Source organism: Equus asinus, chromosome 10 (assembly GCF_041296235.1).
Source record: "Equus asinus isolate D_3611 breed Donkey chromosome 10, EquAss-T2T_v2, whole genome shotgun sequence".
NCBI classification, from domain to species: domain Eukaryota; kingdom Metazoa; phylum Chordata; class Mammalia; order Perissodactyla; family Equidae; genus Equus; species Equus asinus.
In genome coordinates, this window is record NC_091799.1 from 72,546,642 (window position 1) to 72,572,628 (window position 25,987).

General features: G+C 34.8%; 1 protein-coding gene across 1 annotated transcript in view; it reads left to right on the forward strand.

Moving 5' to 3' along the window:
• HCN1 (hyperpolarization activated cyclic nucleotide gated potassium channel 1) overlaps nt 1–25,987 on the forward strand; it is a 369,515-nt gene that overhangs the window by 34,946 nt on the left and 308,582 nt on the right. Inside the window, exon 2 of the mRNA XM_044779352.2 lies at nt 7,782–8,205. Coding sequence (XP_044635287.1) covers nt 7,782–8,205 — 424 coding nt within the window. The remainder of the gene's footprint in view (nt 1–7,781; nt 8,206–25,987) is intronic.

A 25,987-nucleotide genomic window follows, 5' to 3' on the forward strand; every position in this document is an offset into this window, starting at 1 on the left:
ACGGTAAATCAAATAAAAATACTAAAATGCTAAGGAGTAGTTTTAGTTTGGGCTTTTTAAAGAACTCTAAATTTAAACACTAGGAGCTATTTTATACATTTTCTTCTCATCTTTTATAAATTAAGGATTTTTATTTTTATGAAGAATCTATATGTCGTCATGAAGACAGAATACTTCAGCATAGACCCACTTAATCCTCATGGAGTTCTCCTCCGTTCTGTACCTGTTGATTAAAGCTGTAGACTTATAGCAGTATATCCCATGTGTGACAATTAGGGGTAAACAGATGTTTTGATTCAAGGGAATGAAGGTTGTGGGCTTCATTTGAAGTAAATTTGAATGACATAATGAAAGTACCCTTGAATGACATCTTTCTTCCTGTTGCTTAAAGCAAGAAAGTTTGAAGAGTTTAAAACTATGCATCATAATTCTGTCTTTCAAGGGGAAATGGAAAAGGCTTGTACCTATTTAATTTCCAAGCCATCCAAAAGAACAAATGATCATATATATTTTTATGAAAATCTTATAATGTTGTAATAAACCTTCATTAACAAATGTGATTAATTTGGAATTCGATCATTGCGAAATTGGCAGGATGTATGCTATTTGCTAGGCAATTTAAGTATAAAGAAGATTGGCATATAGTTTGGCTAGGAATAAGCACAAAAGCAGTATTTTCGGACATTGTTTATTCAGTGGTCTTTATCAAATTATTATTGATACTGTTTTATGGTAAGTTATTCACCATTCACTATCAGGTGCCCTCAAATGCTGGAAATTGCATAGAGCAATTGAGACGGGAGTTTGGGGCAGGGAGGAGATAAACTCCAACTGGGCTGGGGATGGGATAAAAGAGGATACTGTAAAGGAACTGGCATTTAAGTTGACCATTGAAGTAATATCAGAAAATATGGAGACTGAGTTTGCTTTTAGGAGAAAGAAATCCCAGATATTTGTTGGGAAATGGCAAAGACAAGGAGTCTGAAAAACTCTCTTTTTTAATTTAGCTGAGGACCATGTATGTACAAAAAGATAAGCTTTAAGATATAGAATTGGGACACACTGTGGAGGATTTTCAATGGTTACATTTCATTTTGCAAACAATAGGAAAGTCTGGTGGATATAAATAGGAAGCATTTTACTGGGCAGATAGAAACAGGAAAATTAGTAAGCTGAATGATGATATAATAAGAATTTCATAGAGGATGATGGCAATGGAAAAAATGAAAAGCTGAATGTGAAAACTATTGTATTGGAAGGAATGTAAGGCTGAGCAAATGATCAAATGCCAGGGCTGGGCCAACAGAGGAGTCAGAGATAATGTCTAAGTATTATGCCTTGTGGCTGACTGAAAGAAAAAAAAAGAACCTAAGCTATAATAAATGGAAATAATAATATCAGGAGAATTATTTTGAGGCCATAAGGTTAATTGGTTTGGATTTCAACCTGTTAAGAAGCTGTTCCATTGGAATATTCAGAGGGCACTACTATGCAGGATGTAGTTAGAAATGTACAACTCCATCTTGGAGATTAAGGCTACTAATAGATTTGAAAACCATTTATATTGACATATTATTTAAGTCTCGGGGATTGATGAGACCAAAGGAGAGAGCGAATAGAGGGATGAAAAGTTGGGTGAGATAGTCATGTAGAATGCTCACTTTGATGGCGGAAGAAGCGGAATCAAGGAAAGGTTGAGGAATAAATTTCTATTAATAGACAAATATGAGTGAGGGACTACAAAAATGCAGAATTATGGAGACCAAAGATTTGGGAAAGCTTTGAGTAGGAGTAGTGAACAAAGTTGTGAAATGCTACAAACAAGAGTATATGGACCAATATGAGGCCATTAATATTGGCAGTTAGAAGATTAACATGCAATGAAAAAGTGCAGTTGCAGACAACGGGGAAAGTAGAAAAACATGTTTATTTTTGTCTGGATTTGTGCAGATCTTAATACTTTTGTAGGGATTAAGTTTCTGTCCCATTAGCTCGTTTTAATAAATAAGATTAGCTAAATCACAGTGTACCTCCATCCATCTCATGTTCTCATTGGGTAAATTGCTATGTTTACTGGAAAGCATCTAAATGTCTGCAAATATGATTTAACTTAGCTTTAGTCATAAGTTAGGCTAAACTTTCCTGCAACTGGGATCTTAGCAAGGTCTTACTGTATTAAGAAACCTAGTGTATTTTTGCTTTAAGTTGCCTATATTTAAATTGTCTGTGCTTTCCACTATCTTCACACCCGACTCCCCATAGACAATGAATTTGTGCTTGTGAGACCGCAAGGCATTCGACCAAATAACAGACCTGACCAAGAAAACTTTGCAAAGCTTGGGAAAGGCATATGTCCTACAAAACGTCAACCCCAGTGTGAGTGTTCTGTGTGTAAGTGGTCAGATCTATAAGGTGAGGAAGGATGTCTGAGAATCCATCAGATCAGAGTTCGGGTATTGGCTGCTGAGACTTGGTGGGGTGAATTGCCACTGATAGTCCTAGAAGGAGGATGCAGCATTTAAGAGAAGGCACTTCATGTTATTTTTCAGGAGATATGTGTCCAATAATTGGGCTATTAATTGGACTTTTGAAAATTGAATCAGTTTGAAATAAAATTTGAAGCATAATTGTAAGGACTATGTGTTTTATAAAATGTAAATCCAGCTGAACATTTGTTTATTTACATTGATAAATAAGTTGGCTTACAAACGTATGCTTAATTGATGGTTGCGATGTAAAAATATAATTTTTAGGAGTGAGTCAAATGTGAGTGATAGGATAGGTTCGTTACATAATTGACTTCAACCCTAGGTAAAATAGTAACCACATATAAATCTGGTACCATTTCAGGAGTTTAATCTGATACCGTTTCAAGAGTCCTTTCCTCCATTCTATTTAATGACAAATATTTATTTCATCAGAGAGAGGGGAGAAGAGAACGGTTCATTCAATATTTAGAGAGAAAAATTTAAAGGTAAGCACCTCCAGTAGTGAAAATGGCAACTGTTTAAATTTCTTTAAGGTTTTAAGTTAGAAATTTCTGACATCAGATTATTTCAACTAGAACAGATGTCATATGGGGCAGGGGAACCTGGAGGACAGTGGGGAATTCTTGTTAGAGAAGGGGGTTTGTCTGTATTTACCACAAGCCTTAGAGGGATGCAAGTGCATAGAAAGAAAGAAGCATGACTGAATTTTGAATTCTTCACAGTTTAATATCATGGACTAATCTTTAAAATGCCACGTTTTCCCTTCTAAAAACTTATATAGGGAAAATGGATTCTTAAAAAAATTTGTCTATAAAAATCATTTTATTAGTAATTAAAATTATAGTTCTTAGTGATGTATTAATTATAATTGAAATACTATTTTGTCTATTTTATCCACTTTCGGTGTAAATTAAAAAGGATTACCTAGGTTATTCCTCTACTGTAATTGTCAAGACTATTGGTTTTCCAGTGAGTGCCCTCTCTGCTTTGCTGGTTTTTTAGAGAAAAACTTTCTATATAACATGTTATGTACTCTACATTTTTCAGACACCATTGCATGCAGTCCTTCTGCAGAGAAACTCTGAGGGTAGTAGAAGAAAAGTGAATTTCACGGCAGTTAAGACTTGCCCCAAACTGTAAAGCAGGTAGAACTAGTATTGGAACCCGATTCTGCCTCCCAAATCCAACCGAGATCTTTTACACATATTGTCTCGCTAGAGCAGGATGAATAGAAGGAGATGAATTTGATAACAACCCAAACCAGGTGTCAGATCCAAAAACGTATTGTTTGCAGGCTGTCTAACTTAAGAATATATTCCTAATCTCTTCATTTCCTATTTGATTTATTTTAATGCATTCTATGTTGTAAAAACTCTCAATGAGTAGAAATCCAGAGTTATATAAAAGATAAATTAAGAAATTATTTACTGCATTAATGGCTCTTTGTCTTATTAAAAAGGATTTCTTTAAATATCCCCACTGAAGTGTATATTTCCATTAAAAATTCAACTAATAGGGGCTGGCCCCGTAGCCGAGTGGTTAAATTCGCGCGCTCCGCTGCAGGCGTCCCAGTGTTTCGTTGGTTCGAATCCTGGGCACAGACATGGCACTGCTCATCAAACCACGCTGAGGCGGCGTCCCATATGCCACAACTAGAAGGACCCACAACGAAGAATATACAACTATGTACCGGGGGGCTTTGGGTAGAAAAAGGAAAGAAAATAAAATTAAAAAAAAAAATTCAACTAATATATCTTAGCATTTAAATCTAATAATGATGGAGGAAACAACAAATAATTAGTAACAAAAGCAAAAATAAAATAAGAAGTATACTGAAAATATATGTTGCTCTGGGGGTTCTTAAAAAAAAAAACCAAAGAAACATTGCCAGATGTTGAACTTGAAGGATAGGTAGAAGGCTAATAGGAGAAAGGATAGGTAGGATGGAAGTAACTGTATCTCCTGTACATCTACCTAGGTGTGCATGGTAAGGTAAGAACAAGCACTCTCTTGCTGAAGATGTGAAGTGCTTGCCATAAAGTGTTAAAGAGGCTGAGGAGGAAGGAGGAGGCTATATGATGGAGATCTTTGAAAACCAGCTATTTTTACCTAATTGAGAGAGTCATGGGTGGTTTTTTACCTGGCAAGTTACATTTTAGATAGGTTACTCTGGGAATGGTGTGTAGAATTGATCAGATACCACTGCCAGGAGACTCTTGAGATATTGTAAGCAAGAGATAGCTCTGTCCAAACTAGAGAGATAATGATGGGAATGGAAAAAGGGAATGGAGAGGAAAGGCAATGCTGTAATAAAATATATCAGACATAGAAATTGAGAGTTAAGGAAAAGGGAGAGCCTGAGTATGCAAGAGAAATTTTCAGAGCGAAGATTCAAGAAGAGAAACTTGTGGGTAGGTAGGCAAGAGAGTCTCATGAGGTCAGTTTTCAGGGACATGTGCATTGCTTAAACAATTGAAGGTACATCACACTTTTAGAGTGGGTGATAACTGTATTTTCCATAGCTAGCTAAGGAATGAATTCATGTTGACCAGATAAAGTGTTATATTATGCAAAGTCTATAAGAAGATCTGTGTTTATGTCTATAAAATAGAGTCAATGGTTCTTTAAAAGGAAATTATAAGGTTTAATGTAGCTTCATATTGATATTGAGATATCTAATGGCTTCAGACTGTATTAAGCACCACTAATAAAAAGTTATGCTGTGATAAACATTATTTCCATAATGAAGAATAGGCAGCATGTTATCTTTGTCTTCTCTATTGACTAACAGGGATAGAATATGATTTTTCCTTTAAAAAGTACCTTCTATCTTAATGACAGAAATACAAGAATGTCTGTAAAAGTGAGTATTTTTCAATGGGCTCTGGGTACTCCTCACAAAACTGGATTTCTTTTGATAAGTAAGGAAAGGTAAATGAGTACTAAGTAGGCATTGTGTGCCACAGTTTGTTATATACTAGGATCTGTGATTTGCATATCTTATTTCATTTAATCTGTAAAATCCTACACATTTGGTTCTATAATAATCTTCACTTTACAGATGAGATGGTTTAGGATTACAGAATTTAAGTAACTTTTCTCCAAATTAAACAGATGGTAAAAATTTCTGGTTGAAGATAGCTGCAGTAGTAATCATAAAGGGCAAATGGATGAACGCAGCTTATATTGAGGTATTAGACCCAAACAGTCTTGTTGATTGACAGAATATGACATTGAGTAGATTTATGGCCAGGAGTTATCTAGGATGGCTCGCAAATCATGTATAGAGTTGTTCCATTCCCTGACATAGGGAACATATGAGGAATATATGTGGGAGGTGAGATGATATATTTGAGCTTGGGCATGCTGTTTGGCATGAGTGTGAGATATGCAAGGCGATAGGTTAGTAGGCTGCTGCTGATGAGGATTAGGAAGCTTAAGAAGACAGGAATGGACTGCAGATAAAGCAGTAAAGTCATCAGTTACGAATTAATCAGTAAAGACTTGGATGAGTGTGTATTACCCAGAGAGTATGTGTAGGACAGAAGATAAAAGATCTGTGTGTGACACTCAGGGGAACAGCGGCCTTCAAGGGGAGTGCAGAGAGAGGAGCCCAGAGGAGACACTGATAAGAGTGTCCAGAAAAGTGAAAATCCCCAGGGCACACACAATTTCATTTTAGAGTTCAATGATGTCACTTCTTTGTGAAATAGCTATTACAATATTGCCTCTCCTCTACATCTCTCCTCTGTCCTTAGTGTATTAAATGGCACTTTTTCCATTTCCATTAAGAAAGGCAGGAGGAAGAAAATATTTCATTGAAATTGCCAGTGCATGATGTATGATTGACATGGGTATTTGTATACTTGTCCATAAATGTATAGATAAGTTTTGATGGAAAGATTGATGAAATCTTCAAAATGACTAACATGTATCTTTTACATAATGCTGGGGGTGGGTGGAGACAATGGGAGAGAGTGCTTATTGTAGTTCATTCTTGTAAAACTACTTTTATCCCAGGAGTCATTCATATTTAGGGATGATAGTAACTTTGAAAGGTATGCAAATGTATACCTTACCGAAGTCTTGCCCAAATAGTCTAAGTAGGAGACTTAATGTAAAATAAAAATATCTCAGTTAACAGAAATTTCTGTCATAAAATGTTATATCATTTATGCTACAAAACTGCCAAAAGAGGACACCTATGATGAGGATGAAGTAAGTCATGTTTCCAGAGACTGTTTCATGATTATAGATTTGTCTTAGTTGGTTTGTTTCTTCATTTTTATAAGTATATACTGTAACAAGTATTACATAGTCCTTATACCTTAACAAGGTAATAGTCTATTATCTAGTCTGTTAACTGCAGTGTCAATAGACTTTGAAAGACTCCAAATGAAAATAATATAATCATCTTTGATAAATTTAGTTACCCTATATTAACCTGGAATAAAGTTCCTGGTTTTCTTCCAGTTTTAGAATAAGGTGAGATAAGAATATTTTAAAAGGTAGTTAGTAACCACAGACATGTTGAAAATGAACTTAGAAATTTTAAAGAAAGAACTGTTTGGAAAAATAGTGGCAATATACTTAAACTAGTTGTTCTGTGAAGCAGAGAAAAAAGTGCAAATTTTAGGTAGAATTTGGTTTCAAATCTAGAGTAGAGTCTGTTCAATTATTTTCAGTCTCAGGACAAAATTAGTTTTCTCATTTCAAACTAAAGAAGAATAAAACATAAATATTTGGAGTACCGTGAAGCCATGGACTTTTCTAGAATCCATGGTGAACCTAATCTTCTAGAGATAAATTTGCAGTACCAATATTTTTAGTGTATCCTATTTATTGCTGTTTAGTCTAATCTATGATTAGTAATTTGTCATATAAAGTACTTCAAAGAGTCTTCCTAAAAGTGTTTTTTTAAGATTCATCTTCTGGTCTTATATCTCTGTCTTATTTCCATCTATATTATATGTTAACTGTAGCGGAGGTTGTTTTTGCTTCTTTACCAGATAAATGGAGTCATGGGAGTTCTTGAATTTATTTCTCTAACACTTTATATCAGATAATTTTCAGAATTCTATAATCACAATACCTTGCTTTAGGAGTATATTAGTTTTACTTAGATTTAAATTTATAGCCATTGAAGGAGTTCCCTTATTTACAAAACCAGCACTTTGTTCTTTTATTCATTTATTTAACTGCGAGTTAGTAATAATTTTTTTACAAGGGTGGGGGTAAGAATGGTCTGGGTATTGTCTATATCTTAAAATATGATTTTTTTATTTGTTGTAGGTTTTATTGGGATTTAATAATGCTTATAATGATGGTCGGAAATCTGGTCATCATACCAGTTGGAATCACATTCTTTACAGAACAAACAACAACGCCATGGATTATTTTCAATGTGGCATCAGATACAGTTTTCCTTTTGGACCTGATCATGAATTTTAGGACTGGAACTGTCAATGAAGACAGTTCTGAAATCATCCTGGACCCTAAAGTGATCAAGATGAATTATTTAAAAAGCTGGTTTGTGGTTGACTTCATCTCATCAATCCCAGTGGATTATATCTTTCTCATTGTAGAAAAAGGAATGGATTCAGAAGTTTACAAGACAGCCAGGGCACTTCGCATTGTGAGGTTTACAAAAATTCTCAGTCTCTTGCGTTTGTTACGACTTTCAAGGTTAATTAGATACATACATCAGTGGGAAGAGGTAAGAAATATCTTTTACTTTTTTAAAGCCAATATGTCTTGAGATTGTTAACTATAACAACTGTTTTAAAATGAACTGTGTATGCATAATGAATTTTATGAAACTCAAGGAAAAAATTTCATTTATTGTTCTTCTTGGTACATAAGTGATATATTTGTATCTTCAAAAGATATGGTCAAATACTGGATTTGAACCACTGAAAAAATTAGTGACTGTAAAACAGTTGCTTTATGCCGTCAGTCTTTTTTTTTAAAAAAAAACAAATCACTTTAATCAACAAATTTTTATCTTCACCAACACAACCCCTCCTCCACCACGGGATGTTGTTTTTATCTGATATGGATACATCAAGTACCATCTTTGACACAGATGCATAGGGTCTGATTGCTAGTTTGTATCATTAGCTCTATGAGATAACATGGTATATGTTTCCTCTAATATTGAAATTTCAGAGAATTTGTCTTTGAAGAAAACTTTGTTTCTTTGAATATTTTCAAGTTGTGTTTGTAAAGACTGATTTTACCATAATAATTTTTCTTATTGTTATCCTTTGCTTATAATTAATTGTTATAGCTTCTCCCTAATAATTCGTTTCATAATACTGAAAAACAGCATACCTAGGAGGGACGTTATTACATAGAAAATGCAAATAGTACAGTGAATAAATACAGTAAATCTGGCCAAGATTTTGCTGAATAGGGCAAGTGTTGTTCTTAGGCAGTTGGTGGGACCTGAAAGGGCTCAGGCAACTGAAGTTTCCAGGGATCTGAGTTAAATGTACCATCACCAAGGCAAAGGAGTTTTTGTCCCTAGTTCCGGAGTCTACATAATAACCTTTTTGACTTTCTTTTCTTTTAAGTCTACCTTTAAAAAAATTAATTATAATATAAATTTTATTCTCTGCATAAAAATGAGGGTCAAAAAGGCCTCTCGAGTGGCTAAACTTGCACTATAGAAAACAATATACTGGCTATGGATTAATTGTTACTTTACTCCCTACAGAAATGCTTTTTAGCATTTTTAGGATGAATTATGTTTTGGAATTTAGGTTTAAACAAGTCATAAAATGAAACTTCTGTGAACATTAGCTCTGCTTTTTGTGAGACTGCAGCAGTGTTTTGTGTGTGCTCGTCAGTGACATTTTGGTTCGCAGGATTTCAGGAAATGACATGCAATAATAAAACACTGCATAAGACACTGCTGAAGAGGCATAAAAATGGATCGTTCTTAAAATATGAATATGGATTATATTTAAAATCAAATGAAGCACATTTGAGAAATTGGATTCATCTTGTAATGTGTCTCTATACAGCGCATTCCGTCTAAAATGTAATATATGTTTGGTTCTCAGACTTTGTTATACCAATTTGAGATCAATATCAAACCAAGATAATTATTGATATTAATAGCTAATATTTATTGAGGGCTTATTATATGTCAAGTAATATATTTGACTTCTTAGATGGATTAGTTCATTGAGTCTTCCTAATAACTCTGGTAACTTGTCCAGATTCACAGAGTTAGTAATAGTTGGAGCTAACTAATAGTTGGAGCTAGCTAATAGTATGACTTCAGAGCCAATGTTCTTAATCACAAAACTATATAGCCTCTCACTATAACAAATATTCTTTTAATGATAAATACATTAATATTCCACCAATTTATATTTTGAATAAAAAGTTGTAGGAAACTTCTTAACTAAGATTGTGGTTGATGCAACTTAAGTACTGAATATGGTCTTAAAACATGGTCACAAAAAATATTTGAATAAATAGCCTGTGAGAAGAAAAGTCATTGATATAAATAGCCAATCAATTAAAAATACAGTGGGCAGTGTGACTGTTTTCAGAGTCTTGTAGTTCTAACCAAATTACCCTAGAGAATGGCAGCAGGATGAACAGATGGCATCCTATCAGATATGACGGCAGGCCATGTGGTCATGGAAGAGGACACTGCTAACACTGATGTCCTTTGGTTCCTGGCAGCAGTCACAGGCACCTAGATCTCTGTAACATGATGGTGTTTTAAAGATGCCATGATATAATACAGGAGCATCAGCTCACTGCTATCATTATTGTAAAGTGCAATTTAATATGCACTTACAGACATTTGGTAACCAAACACATTCAGGCCAGAGTTGTGAGTTGGCAAGATCTTTCTTATAAATAAATGACCTTGATAATAAATGAACCATAAGCTCATTTAAGTGAAGAATGTTTTCTTGATTATATGATATCCCCATATAAAAGCACCTATATTATGGATATTTAATGTCTGTTAGTAATACTATTTAATAGGGAAGAAACAGTAATAATTAATCAAGAATTTAATACGAATTCGTTATTTCATCATCTACATGATTCAAACAAAATTCACAAAGAAACTTGAATGGTTCCAAACTGGCAAATCTCTACCTGGTTTTTATAAATGCCACCAGGATGTACTTACAGGTAGAAATACAACAAATTAGTCAGAAGACATTGGTCTGTGAGCATTTGGAATAAGACTGCAGAGGAAGATGTGAGTTCCCCCACATGTCTTTGAGTTCTGAGTGTTTTAGTACCAAGCTGGCTAATGCTAAATTCAGCAAATTTGGGGAAGTAATGTGTGAAGTCTGGAAGCTGCCACTGTTCTAAATGAATCATGCCCAAGGAAAGTGGCTGCCTTCTATAAGAAACTGCTTCCATCTTCAATGATACATTTTTTTTTTTTCTGGTTTGAATTAGTTCAACTGAAAAAACAACAAGAAGTGCCAAAGCCAGATAAATTAGAGAAATATTGTGAATGAAATAGAGAAACTTTAAAATTTAGCCCTTATGTTACTATCATTACTAAAGTTGAATGTACTGGCTAATACAGAAGAAAAGAGCTGACTTGGCCGACTAATTTATGAAATGCATAAAGTTAAGAAATCAGGGGGGAAGTTGTCTTCACGAAGTAATTATAAGATCAATGGCTTTAGGATGCAAAAATAGAGCTCTCTGACCCAATACTCAAACTTTATATATATTGCCAGGTGAGGTGAAAATCTGGGGCAATTTAAATAAATCAGGCCAGAAAATTCCTTTTCCTGTAATCTCCAGAAAACTGAGGTGAAGCTTTTGCACTCTTGTATTTTGGTTTTAAAAACTCATTCCCTTAATTCAGCATTGTTGTTGTTATTGTTGTATTTCAAGTAAAGACAATGATCTAAGCCACAGTGCTGTTTTGTAACCTGTCACAGCGGGAACCAGTTCTCTGTGATCCTCCTAAAAGAGACATATGGTGAGGAAATCCCCGGAAATTAAATGGAATGTTATTAACAATTTGTGACAATCACAAGCCACTGAAGAGATAAAGGATGGATTAAGAGTTTAGTAAATGGGAGATTATTCAGTTTGTAAGGGTGAAAAGTTCTAGGAACTTTGAATGCTACAGCTGCTGATCCTAGTCATTTAATCAAAAGGGGATGACCCTTGAAATTATTAGAGATTTAGGAAATAGTGATTGAAAAGAGAAAAACTGCCCTGTAATGGTTATCTATTTGTAGGATTTAGTGTCATATAAAGTGTAAATTCTTCATGGACAATGTAAAAAAATGTAGGAAATGCATGATGCTTGTATAGTAAGTATGGCTTTGGAATACATACCTATAATATTTTATTTTTTATCCCTTATTTACTATTCCTTCAACCTTCTTTGTGTAGGTTTTAGATCTATCACAATTAATTAAATCTGTTTTGAGGCAAGAAAGAGGCCTTGTGGTTCTGATCTTCATATATGTCTATAGCAATTTCAGATGAATAACGTGTCTGGAACATTGCAATGCTCTTCTAGCAATTGATATTCAATTTTTTGTGTTGGCTTGGAGACAGATTTATATACAAATTCTGTTTAATAACAGAGCATTAATAAGGAAATTTATTCTACAGGGAGCTAATGCAGACTGCAGCTTCTGTCTTTGGTTAATTTTAGCATTCTAATTGTTTTAGATTAAAAACTAACTCCTGCTATAAATTACCTATCTATAATTGTACAATACATATTGCAACTACTTTCATTTTTTAGAAAACGCATGGAATTCTAAGACTTGCCATCAGCAAACACCAGTGTTTTCCCAAAGCTGCCCTCTACTAGAACTCAGAGAGGCTCCCTTTCCTATCACATCCAATCTGTGTTTCTTTGCTGTGCCTTCAAGGCTCTCCAGCAAACCATCCCCCCGTCTCACCATTGTCACTTCAGATTTGCACCCAACAACTCTTTTCTGTTTGTTTTTTAGTTTTACAAAGTTTGTTGCAGAGAATGATTCTTTCTGCTTTTGTAATTTTGCATGTGCCACACCTCAGACTTGGAAAGCCTTTCTTTTTCTATCACTCCTTTAAAAATGAGCCTTAAAGCCATCTCCAGAAAGTATTGGACATTGATGGACTGTGCTGTAATGGTCGGTACCTTGACTTTCAGCAATTCTCTTGGCTCTGCCTGCATTTGTTCATACTGACAGCTTGATTGCTAATGCTTACTCATATGCATTTTCCTTTTCTTTTGCTGGTCATAAATGTCTATAGTGAAGAGTCAGGGTCAACTTTTGCCATTGAATCTCCTTGTACACTAGGAGAGAGTTCCAAACACAACAGGTTATCAGAGTATGACTATCCACAAAATACAAAGCAATCCTCCATATTCTAAATCCATTAAATAATTGCAAGGGAATATTCAGTCTTCACTCCCAAGCATTTTCTGAGTAGCTTCTGTGTGCAGATGCTGCACATGAGAATACAAAGCAGATCCCAGCTTTGTAGGAAAAACAGATATGTGAGAAAATAATCACAGATGGTATGGTAAGTAGTGGCATAAAGGAGGGAGTGAACTACGCAGCTTTTTTTTACACAAGAAGAGAGCTTCAGATATACTTGAACTGAGTTTCATAGCAGGCGTCTGGATTACCAAACTGAACAAAATGGAGCAGAGGAATAAACTCTAATAAGACATGAAGTAGAAGCAGCCTAGCACGGTTGTTCTGCCTCTCCAGCTCTTACCTTGCCAAGGGAGCGAGTTTCGAAGTGTAGACAGGAATCTGTGCTAATGGTAGACTTACTCAGTAAGGTGTCATTGAGGCATTTCAGGCAGGGGCTTTACATTTGAGAATGCTACAGAATGAAGAGGATTGGAGACCACTGAAGACAGAGCTAATAATACCAGTTAGGAGAGAGATTTAACACTCATTTACGTTTTTTATATACAGCTAGTGTCGAGCAGGATACGTTTTTAGATATCTAAAGGGAAGTTTATCTTGGCCAAGTACTCTTGCCCTTGAAATGTTTGTAGCAAATAATAAAATACAATAAGGCCTTATACAAAGTCTTTTTGATAATGTTTTAGAATTTAAATATCAGTATTTGATATTATTATATTATTATAATATTAATATAAAATCTTAATCTAATAATATTGATATTATTGATACAATTATATTTGAGATTTGTATTTTACACCACCTGAAACATGGTGGTATGAAATGGATCCTATACTAGAAATTAGTATATGTGGATGTTTATTCAAATTGTGCCTTTGCCTTTTAGTTTCTGTTTAATCTAGGGAGAAGCACTTAAAGTGACTTATTTATGCCTACAAAGTTAATAGAACAGTTGTGAAGTTCATATGAAATGAGATATGTGGAAATTATCCAAAATATTTAAATTGATGTATGCCTATAATATTTATAAATATGATTCGTGATGTCATCTTTCAAATATTAGCACACCTACTAACACTAACATTATTACACCTGTGTGTGTGTGTGTGTGTGTGTGTGTGTGTGAGTTGCCTAATATTTTCTGCAAGCAAATATTGATTCTGCTAAAGACCACTAGGTGTCCTCTATTCGTTGTGTTACTTCAGGGTTCTATCTTCCAAAATACCAAAACTGTCTTCTTGAAATTATTCATTTACACTCTCTTAGAATCAACTAATTTCTTGGCTATCTATGTGTAGATAAAATAGATGACTATGGATATTTATAAATGTAAAAATTATCTCTCTTTATACTTTCCCCTCAGGTTAATCAAGAGAGTTTCTTAAGTTCCTTTTCTAAAGAATCATTTTTATTTTGAAAGAATTGTTTTCAATATTATGCTGTGTATTTTTAAGATGATATTTAAATAGAAACTCTGAAATTCTAAGCTGCAATGTGATGAGTTCTATTTGGATATGAAATGTTATTAATTCAAGACTATTAAGAAGAGATTAGAGGCTGGCCCTGTGGCCAAGTGGTTAAGTTCATGCACTCCAATTCAGTGGCCCAGGGTTTTGCCAGTTCGGACCCTGAGCAGAGACCTAGCACTGCTCATCAAGCCATCCTGAAGTGGTGTCCCACACAGCATAACTAGAAGGATCTACAACTAGGCTATACAACTATGTACTGGAGGGCTTTGGGGAGAAGAAGAAGAAGAAAAAAAAAAAAGGTTGGCAACAGCTGTTAGCTCAGGGCCAATCTTTAAAAAAAAAAAGGAAGAGATTAACAAGATGTGTGTGAGTGTATGTATGTGTGTGTTAAAGGTAAGATAAATAATTTTATGAATGCTCTTTGGTCAATGCCCTGCAGCAGATCTATATAAGTCTGATGCTTTTGATGTGAAAATCTAAGTTTAATGCTAAAATAGTAAGATCAAATTTGAAACGTGCAGGCCCCTATTTTAAAATTAAAACATTAGACTTTCTTAATGCCCTCTCATTGGTCCAATCTATGTCCTGTTTTGCATGTTTTTATGTGCTTCCATGACTATATGTTGAAAACAACCACACTCATTTTCAAAGTTTCAAAATTATGTACCCCCATGCCTCAAAATCTGTGCAATGGTGTGATATATCTCTAAAGATATCTCTTGAGCTCCTCAAGCTGTCTGTCCATTTTCCCCCAAATCTCCTCCTTTTCTCTTGTTTCCAGTTGCTCAAGTCAGAATCGAAGCGGTATCCTTGACTTCACCTTCTCTTTCAATCTCCATATCTAACAATAACTGAGTCCTACTGGTTTTACTTCTTGAATGTGGTTTGAATTTTAATACTCCTTCCTTCAATCCTCTCTAACATCACCCTAATTCAAGCCAACATCAGTCATTTCTCATCTGCATTTTTAGAATAGAGTCATTACTAGATTCTAAAATTCACCCTTGCTTGTCTTCCTAGGGCCTCAAAAGTGATATTTTTGAAGAGCAAATATTACCATGTCTTTCACCTGCTGAAAATATTTCTATGGGTTTTCGTTACTGTTAGGACAAATTCCAAAATTCAAGGCCCTTTGAAATTTGAGTCTTTCCCACTTCAGCCTGGAAAACTGCTTGCTCATTATTCGCTAACTATGCTGAACCTCTTTATATTTGTCATCTATGCTGTTTTAAGGCTTTTATACGTGTTGTTCACTTTTCCTAGAACTTTGTCCCTTTGGCCAACTCCGATTTATCCATCACATTTTGTTCCTTTGACTTTGACTTTAACTTAAGCTTCCTTAGGGTGGAATTAACTAATCTCTCAGGTATGCTAGTTCCAACTGTAATATGCTGGCATATCCCCACATGCTTTTGCTTTGTAACATTCTCTTTTGTAATTTCTCTTAAACTATACCTTTCCAACTATATATTAAACTCCAGAAGCAGAGATCCTAGATTTCCTGTATCTTCAGCTCATAGCCTAGTGTCTGGGAAGTAATGGAGCACAAGAATACTTGCTAAACGAGTTAAATTATGCCCTCCATAGGATTTCAGTTCAGTAGGAAAAGCAAACCTGTAAACAAACAAACGGATAAGCAAAACAGTAGAGTGTCTTGAACTCAATATTAGAAGCATTTATGTTATAGACAACAAAGCAAAAGAGAGAGATGTATTATGAGAGTGTGGTAGAGGGTAGAAGAGAGATTCCAAAGAAGGTATTCTAAACACAGCCACTTTGAAAACCAAGTGTGAATGTGTATGTCCTTGCAAGTGGGTAAGCCTGGGAAATATTCCCTAAGGGAATTTAGAAATCATGGACAAAATCGACAAAGTCCCACCTCTATAGACGGGGATGATAATTTTCTGCCTAATCTCGTAGACTTGTTTTGAGGCTCAGATGAGATGTTATTGTTGAATATCCTTTGAAACCATACAGTTTATAGATATGTGAATTATTGTTGTCTCAAGAGTTTCTACTAGTTTAAAATATGAAAAATCTCAACAGAGTGCTCAATTCTTGGTCCTTTAATATGCTTACTGTCTCTCCAAATAGTAGAAGCATTTTAAATGCTATTATGCATTATTTCTGCCCAAAATATACTAAGTGGAGAATTGAAACAGAGAATGAATCAGGCTAATTTAGGGAAAAATGCATTCAGACATATTTATCCACATTTTCTAGATAAATGTCTCAGTTTTTCCTTTCATTGTGCATGCAGATACAACATATATTATGATGACTGCTATTTTGGACTCATCTGTGTGCTATTAGAGTGAAAATTAGCAACGCCATTGGTTCATGACTACTGGACACAATTCGTGCTATGATTCTGGTTTAAACTTGAGTTCTCATTCAACTGCCAGAGTGTTTCATGATAAATATATGTCACTTAATTATCTGGGTAATTATGTCAATTGAACAGGTCACTTTGGTTGGTCTTGTATATTGTGGTGTATCTGTCTACAAACAAGAGGGATGTGATGAGGCATGAGACAATTGGAAAATGGTGCAGTGACACCCAAGAATATTTTTTTTTTTTTGAGGAAGATTGGCCCTGAGCTAACATCTATGCCCATCTTCCTCCACTTTATATGTGGGACACTACCTCAGCATGGCGTGCTGAGTGGTGCCATGTCTGCACCCGGGATCTGAACTGGCAAACCCCAGACCACTGAAGCAGAACGTGCGAACTTAACCGCTCTGCCACTGGGCCAGCCCCCTCAAGAATATGTTGATAAGGTGAATATTTAGAATGAGGTGAAATTAAATGCATCTCTGAAGGAAATGTTGAATATATTTATTTAATCATAAAGGGAAAATGTGTACTTTTTTATTGTCAGTTTCTAACAAGTCAGTCTTTCGCTTTAGTCAGATACACTGTCAAAAGCATTTTTATTAATTTGAAATATTTTAGGAAAGAAAATTATGCTTGCATTATGTCAACAGTAGTAGTTGATTCATATTTCATGGGGCAAATCACAGTCATTGAAATATATTAGAAATTGTTGCAGAAAGTCAGTTTTTAAAGACATTTTAACTGTTTATGAAAGCTCACCAATAAATAAAATTAGAATCCTTCAATTGCACTGGGTAAGAAAGACCTACTTTGACTTTTTCTCTCTTGCTGATGTATGCACTTTAGATTTTGTATTAAAGGAGTCACGTCTTAGTGTGAAAAAGAAATACATTTGGTTGGTTATATAATTCTTGTGGCTATTTTGAGTTAAGTCTGCCATTTAGGCCATTTTTTTGAGTGAGTCAAAATCTTTTTCTTATTATATCATAAAGTGAAAGGATTTTGGAAACTAGTCCCAGGGTTCCATGTAATTTAAAGCAGTTGTGAAGTAAGAGAATAGTAGATATTTTGAGAAAATCTTTTTTGTCAGGAATGGTAGAATCAAAAAGGGTTTCCCACTAGATTGGTCATGAGTGGAAATTTTTATAATAATGTGCTAATTATAATAATGTGCTGCTTTTTTTGTTGTTACTGTTGTGGAGATATGTGTTGAGTGAACGTATGAAATAAAGGAAATTCAGCTGAATTGAATGAAAGTCAGGAATACCTTGAGCAAATCATTTCCAGACACTTTTCTCTTATTTTAAAAATGTGGGGGTCTGGCCTCGTGGCCGAGTGGTTAAGTTCACGTGCTCTGCTTCGGCTGCCGAGGGATTCATGGGTTCGGATCCTGGGTGTGGACATGGCCCCACTCATCAGGCCATGCTGAGGTGGCGTCCCACATGCCACAACTAGAAGGACCCATAACTAAAAATATACAACTATGTACTGGGGGGCTTTGGGGAGAAAAAGGGAAAATAAAATCTTTAAAAAAAAGTGTAGATGATGGCTTCTATTTGGCTTTTATAGTTGTTTTAATAATTGCATAGAAAATTCATATGAAAGTGCTTTGTAAACTCTAAAATTGAAAGTCTAAAGGGCATATTAATGTAAAATATAATTAGCCAGTCAAATTATTTCACTGATTTTTTTTTCACGGAATTTCTGTAAGAATGAAGTTCTCATCTTCCTCAATATTCTAGATCAGGCCAGAGAGTAAAAGGTAGAATTTGGATTGTGATAGTGTGTCCTTTGAAATTTAGAATCGAAGGGCTGTTACTTCCTAATAGTATCTAACAGTAATATTTGCAGAATTGACTAACTTTGTGGAAGTTACCGTGTTTTAGTATGGGAAGCAATTCTCCATCGTGTGAAAATACTCATCTCTGTGATAGTGCTGAGGAGAAGGAGGAAAGTCTGGAACAACTCCTTCCAACTGACTAGCAATGAATCATAAGCATTCAAGTTTACAGGTTTTAATAATATTGTGCAATTAAAAATGCTTCCCCATTTTTATCTAATCTGAAATTCAGAGAAAAGCAGCCTTAGATAGTCCTTAAACTGGTGGAGGATTACCTCCACTCTTTCCCTCAACATATGTTTGTCGTAGAAGCAAAATAATTTTATAATGATACTAATTACCAAAAAGTGCCAATAAATTTGTTAGGAAAGAGTTATTGAAGAACTTTGAGATTTCTGATATTTTAGGCTCACATAAATTATTGACTTTAGAATAATGTTAGAATATATATGGATTCCAAAAGTACTATATATATTCACTCTCCTGACTGGCAAGGCCAGATTGTGAGTAATGGACTTTAAAGTTCTAAACGACTGCCTAGTGTTCTGCTCTCAGACATTTCTTGGGAATTGTGACATTAATGACTAAAATTTCACCATTGGGGAATGATTCATTTATGTTTTATGGCTTTCTCAGCTTCAAGGGTATCCTATAGAACTTCAAAAGTACTTTAGGCCATTAATAGATAACAGCTTAGCAGGCTCTTGGTTGGCAGGTAGTGAGAGTAATTCTCAAGTAGTTAAGAGTAATTCTCTATACAAAAAAGATAGCTATATGAACATGAGCCTCACAATTTGAGTGAGAGGTGCATTTGTCTGAGAGAAGGGTTCCACTAGCATATGAGAAGTTTAGTTGGGCTGCAAAGGAGACAGGAGGACACCAGCAAGCAATTAAAAAAATATGTTATTCACAGTTTTGCTGAAGTCTTTTCCTGTTGCCAGATTACCAGTATTTGCCTAAAGTCAAAGACGAGTGTTTTAATGTTTCTAAGTGTTATTGCTGGGAATTTTACAAACTAAATCATCCATCCCCCTTTCTATTTAGTTGAATTGTTATTTCAGATGTTCTAAAAGTCTCCAGTGTCTTGAAATTAGGTGACTCTATGGCTTCAGATGAAAAAATCTCCATTTAGCACATGTTCTAGCAAAATGCTATTGTTTTTGAAATAATTCTGTTTAGTGACACACTTCTTAAATGTGTGATTCTATACATCCAGTTAAACATTGTACATGTAATTATATACTAATTATTCTAAGTAAAAATAAGAAACTATATAGTTTAATACTTTTATGACTCCTCAATTGCAAACTTATCTTTATATTATTATCAAATATAGGATTTAGTGTATATTAATTGGTCCCTGACCAGATGTTGAGCACTGTGCTACAAACAGGAATACAAAGATTAATACTTAACAACCAGTGCAAAAAGAGGTTTTGAAATATAGCGGTGGAGTTAGATAAGGAAATGAACACTCATACCAGATACGTGTGAATTCCTATCTATTGGAAATCATTGAATGGAAGATTTCGAGAATGACTCTTAACACTACATCTCAGCTCACTGGGCAAGAGCTCCACAATCAATTCACAGTCTGCTGAAGGAGCAGAAGCGAGCAGTGGTCGTGTCCGGGCCAGATATTCACCGTCCTTTGATTAGTTGGTTGAAACAAAAAGAGCTAATAAATATCATACTTTACTAAAATTTTCTGAGTTTTACAAACAGAAAAAACAATTTTATTTAAAAATAATATTAATACTGTGTTGAGATTGCAAAATGACTTCCTCATACTAGAATATGAGACATTTTCATTTCATTCAAATCATAGAAACTTATAAAGATTCCTAAATGTTTTTTCGGAAGAAGAAAGAACAATATATTTAAATTCCATACGCAGTATTACAAACTCTGTAATTAGTGAGAGAATTTGGGACAAAAGAACCTAGTATCTCTCTCACTTTCTTTATTATAATATGGATGCTCTTGGCCAAGACTCTTAACCAGAAAATGTGTTGTCACACTTGATAAACAGCTCCTCACAGATACCAAGACACCGAGCTGCATTCAGGGACCTGAGTGCCCAACAGCGCATCAGTTATTCAGTAGTTATGGAAACACCAGCTCCATTCAAAATGCTTGAATTTTCTCCACATTTTGTGCATAAGTATATTATTCGTTTTCCTTGTGCCTCCCAGCTTCCACTCCTGCATGGAGTCACTTGTAATGGGAGCGGCTGTTGCAGATACTGCAGATTCTTTCCTTCACAAAGCCATGTGTTGATAGATTCCACCTACAAAAGGAATGCATTCTTTCCAAAAGCTGTTCTCAAATACCCCGTCAATAGTAGGACTATTTATTCATGTTGTTTTTGTTCTCTTGTTGTTGAGAGAAGCAGCAGGCAGTGAAATTACCGAGTCTTGGGTTAAGTAACAATCCTATTCTTCCAGGAAGTGAGAAGTCGGATGTCCCTAGCTCTGATTGTAGCCCTCAGGAAATCGTCTCCTTCTGCTACCTGAGAAAACAAAGTCCTGCCAATACTATGATTTCCTTTTATTACCTTTACCTTTATGGAAACAGAAATTTTTCCCTGTCCTCTTCTTCCGTCACATTTTCCATTAGAAGATCTGCTAACAAAGAATGTAAGCAAAATATCTGTCATTTCTTTACAACTGTGAAAAAAGAAATATACTTCTCTTATCAGGAGACACATACACGCGTACACACACTATGGAGCCTTAGCATAGGGCCAATACATCCTATTTCAGGACTCAGAGTACTGAGTCCTGAGTACTGAGTATATCCCATTATTCCTTCAACTCAGGGATGGAGTACTGGATAAACCAGTGTGATCCACCCCTTGGTTGAAGAACCATTGATCTATTCATTAATTGCTATGTCATTTAATTTCTGCCTTCTAAAAGAGAGAAAAATAAACATTTGCATGAAAAAACAATTAACGAGATGACTAAATTCAAAATAGAACACTTCCAAATTGCCAAAATAACTTAACTTGCAAGACCACACGTATCGGATTAACTGTTCTCCTTTTACCTAATACAGTTCTCGAGATGATAATGTATTTTATTGAATTATTTTATTTGATGTGGAAATTAAATACTTCAGGTTAAAAAATATAATTTAAATGTGATAAAATTTTACTATTATTCTATAAACACTTTCTTCCAAATAATGCTATTAAAATTTTCCTAAAGGAAAAAAAAATAGTTCAATTTTTTCTCCTAAAGAAAACAATCAAAATAGTTTTCCCACAGTTCAGTCATGCAAGTGTGTTAGCTTTACAAACTTAGTGCTGCAAAACAAAAGCAAGATATCATCGAATTTGGGAGAGGCTTTCCTTAGAGTGTTTCCCTTGTGTTCTCAGAGTTTTTAGAAATCTTGTCCAATATTCCCCAGTATGTGGTCTGTGAGTTGTTAACGGTTTCATGGAATCAAAATTTTGCTTTTGTTTTTTTAGTGTTGAAAGTGTTAGCACTTGGCCCAAGATATCTTAGTATCTTCTCACAAGGAAGGTCTATACATTCCTCCCGCTACATATCCTTCATAGGTAGGCTGGTGGTCCTGCTCTTTGTCGCCTCACACCTGGATGCAGACAGACAAAGCAGCTTCCATCTTGACCATTGCCAGTCATTTTCACAAGGAGAGAGAAAGCTCTTTAGGGTCTTGATGGGGTATTAAATGATCTGCCCCACAGTGATATATGTTACTTTTTATAACTCGTTGGCCAAAATTTGTCACATGACTTCACCCAGCCACACCACCAGCCACTGTGTACCTGGGAGGCAGAGAGCTGAGCTATTTGCTTAATGGCACTACTTCAGGAGTTGGAATCACAGAGATGGAGACGGGGTGTGTCTCAGATGGATCACTAAATTGGCCTGTGGCTAAGTTGCATTAAACTTGAATCTACTCAAAATAAAATCACAGACCTGCTTGATCATCTCATTGTTTTTCTCTCGTGGATATTTTTGGTCTTAGACAAACAACCTTGTAGCTAGCGCATGAGGTCATGATGGAGGAAATGTGCTATACTTTTCTATGATACAGTCATTGTATTATTCATTCATTCATTAAATTATTCATCCTTTATTGTTTTATTGAGTAAATAGACAATGGACTCATGCTATGTGCTATGCGTATAGATTACAACAGTACACAAAAAATAGTTTCCATTCTTAAATAGCTTACGGTCTAGTCGTATGAGTCAAAAGCAGTTGAAATATAGTGTGCTATGATGGGGGAAATCACAGAGTTCTCGGTGAGGATGTATCACAGTTTTAGGGGCTAGGGAGGGTTTCCTGCAGGAAGTGATATCTGAGCCGAGACTGATAAGATGAGTAGGACTTAGGGAAAATGTAAAAGAACGATGTCATAGCCAAGGTAATATTTCTTAAGTGAAAAGACATATAAGAGTATTTTTAGGAACCTAAAGTCCATACAGCTTGGGTCTACAGAGAAGTTGGAAAATTAGCTGGTATTTTGAAAGTCAAATTAAAGAATATAGACTTTATCCTGAGGACAATCAGGGACCTTTGAAAAGTCTTTGGAAGCAATGTGATATATTTATCTAATAAGTATATAGTGCTTACTATGAAACTGCGTGTTCTTCTAAGCACTTAAAAATATTAATTTAAATCCCCCAAACCACCCTAAGAAGTAAGCAGTATCATTGTGAAGTAAGTAGTATCATCTGTTTCCATAAACAGATGAAGAAACTGAGGCACAGAGAGATTAACAATTTACCCAAGTTGCACAGCTAGTCAATGACAATGCCAGGATTTAAATCCATGCATACTCCATGGTCCAAAATCTTAACAAGTAGTCTTGCTCCCTCTCTACTGTACTGTGTGGATATAAATATGGCTGAAAACAGCATACAAATGGTTTGGAGAAGAAGTAGGTAAGATTTAAGGTAGGGCCTCCATTAAGTGGCATGTGCTATAATTTAGACAAGACATGAGGTGTTGGGGCGACAATAGTGGTGCTACCACATGACCTCCTTGTTAAGCTCAAAAAGTGGTTAGAAAGCTGATGGACATCCCTTTAAACATCAGAGGGAACTGGCGCTTACCCTGGGTGACTCTCTCAGAGATGGCTCTTGGGTCTATCAATTATAAAGCAATCATTATTTTACTTAGTTTTTGTAAGTGAACTCAATGTTAATAGGAATTTAAATCACTCTATTAATGGAAGTACTGATTTCCAAGTTTCAAAACATCAGATTTAGTATGAGTTTAATAATTTATTAAATGTGGATGGATATTTGCATAATTTAATTTCCTATCCTCCACACTAAAAAGAGTTACAATGCTTAATTTTCAGACCTTTGCCCAATCAAATAGAGAAAAATAAATGTTATGAATATATGATATAATCAGAATAATTCTTTTGCAAGGAAAATTAATTGTACTTGAAATCTTGAGAACACTTGAAATGCAAGTATTAAACAACCAGATCTTAAGCGTGGGTCATGATATATCCGTTGTCCTTAGAATGTATTGCTTTTGTTTGTACTTCATTTTTCAAAAAGTTCAGACTTGAAAATACTTAAAAATCAGACACAATTCTTAGACTATTTGGTAAATGTTACTATTATTATCATATCTGTAATCATTTTTTTACACTCTATGCCTTGTTCTAATTTATTGAGATGTTTTATGGAACAGAATAGGTCTGTCTTAGTGAATGTTCCGAATTCACTTAAAAAAATGTGTTTTCTGCTGTTATTGGTTGGAATGTTCTCTAATTGTCAATTAGGTTGATTAATAGTGTTATTCAAATTATCTATATACTTACTGATTTTATGACTCCTTGTTCTGGAAGTTCTTGAGAGAGGGTTATTAAAATATGCAGCTATAATTTCGGATTTGCGCATTCCTCCTTTCAGTTCTATCAGTTTTTACTACATATCCTTTGAAGCTGCGCTATTAGTTTTATACATAGAATTATGTCCTCTTGAGTTCGTTTCTTTATCATCATAAAATTATCATTTTTATCTTTGATATATACTTTATGTGATATTAAGATAGCCACTCTGTCTTTTTAATATTTGTATGGTACATCTTTTTCCATCTTTATTTTCAACCTGTGTTTTTATTTCATACGCAGCATATAGTTGAATCTTCCTTTTATTTGTTTATCAAATCTGACAATCTCTGCCTTTTAATTTCAACCATATGTTTTGATTGCTATTAGTTGGGTTTAAGTCTTACCATCTTGGCATTTCTTTTCTATTTATCCCATGTGTATTTTGTTATTTTTTTCCCTATTTTCCTGCCTCCTTCTATATTAATTTATTATTTTTATGATTCTATTTTATCTCCACTATTGAATTAGTAGCTATTTCTCAGTTTTTTCCCAATATTTGCTCTAAGGTTTACAATATGAATCTTTAGCTTATCACAGTCTTTGTTCAAACAATTTTGTGCCATTTCACATATAGGATAAGAAATTTAAAATAGTATATTTCCATTGTCCTTTGTGTTGGCCTTTGTGCTATTCTAATCATACAGTTTACATCTGTATTTGACATAAATGCCACCCATAATATATTGTAATTATTTTTGCTCTAAACAGACAATTGTCTTTTAAAGTATTTTTTAAAGAGTTTAAAAAATGTCTTTTATATTTATTGTTGCCATTGCTTTTCATTCCATGGTATAGATCCACATTTCCATCTGGTATCATTTTTCTTTTGTCTGAAGAACTTCCTTTAACATTTGTCATAGTGCTGGTCTGCTATTGATGAATTTGCTCAGCTTTTGTATGTCTGACAGTCCTTATTTTGTTTTGATTTCTGAAAAGTATTTTTGTTGCATAAAGGATTCTAGAAAGACTTTTTTTTAGTTCTATAAAGATATCACTTGATTTTTTTTTTCTGCATACATTGTTTCTCATGAGGAGTCTGATGTCATTTTTTCCTTTGTTCCACTGTATGTAATATGACTTTTTTCTCTGACTGCTTTTAAGATTTTCTCTTTGTCCTTGCTTTTCAACAATTTGATTTTTATGTGCCTTAAGACGGTTTTCTTCATGTTTGTTCTACTTGGAGTTTGTTGCATGCCTTGGATCCGTGGGTTTATAGTTTTCATCAAATTTGTAAAAATACTGACCATTATTTCTTCATATATTTTCGGTTCCATCTACTCTTTTTTGATGATTCTTTCCTTGGCCTTTGTAGTGACTTCAGAGGCATGTGCAGATCAGTACTCAGCCAAAGACTCAAAGGGATCTCTCTGCTCATCTTCGAACTTTCTCTCTGTGCATCTCCCTCAGCCCTGGTATTTTGCCTCATGAATTCCAGCCACCACACCTCCTTATCTCCACACTCTGACTGTCAACTCTGGCGACTGCCGAGCTCTGTTTGGGTTCCCTTTCTCTGCACTGTGCTCTGGAAACTCTCTCCAGGCAGGGAGCTGGTGCAAGGTTAGGACTCACCTTATTTG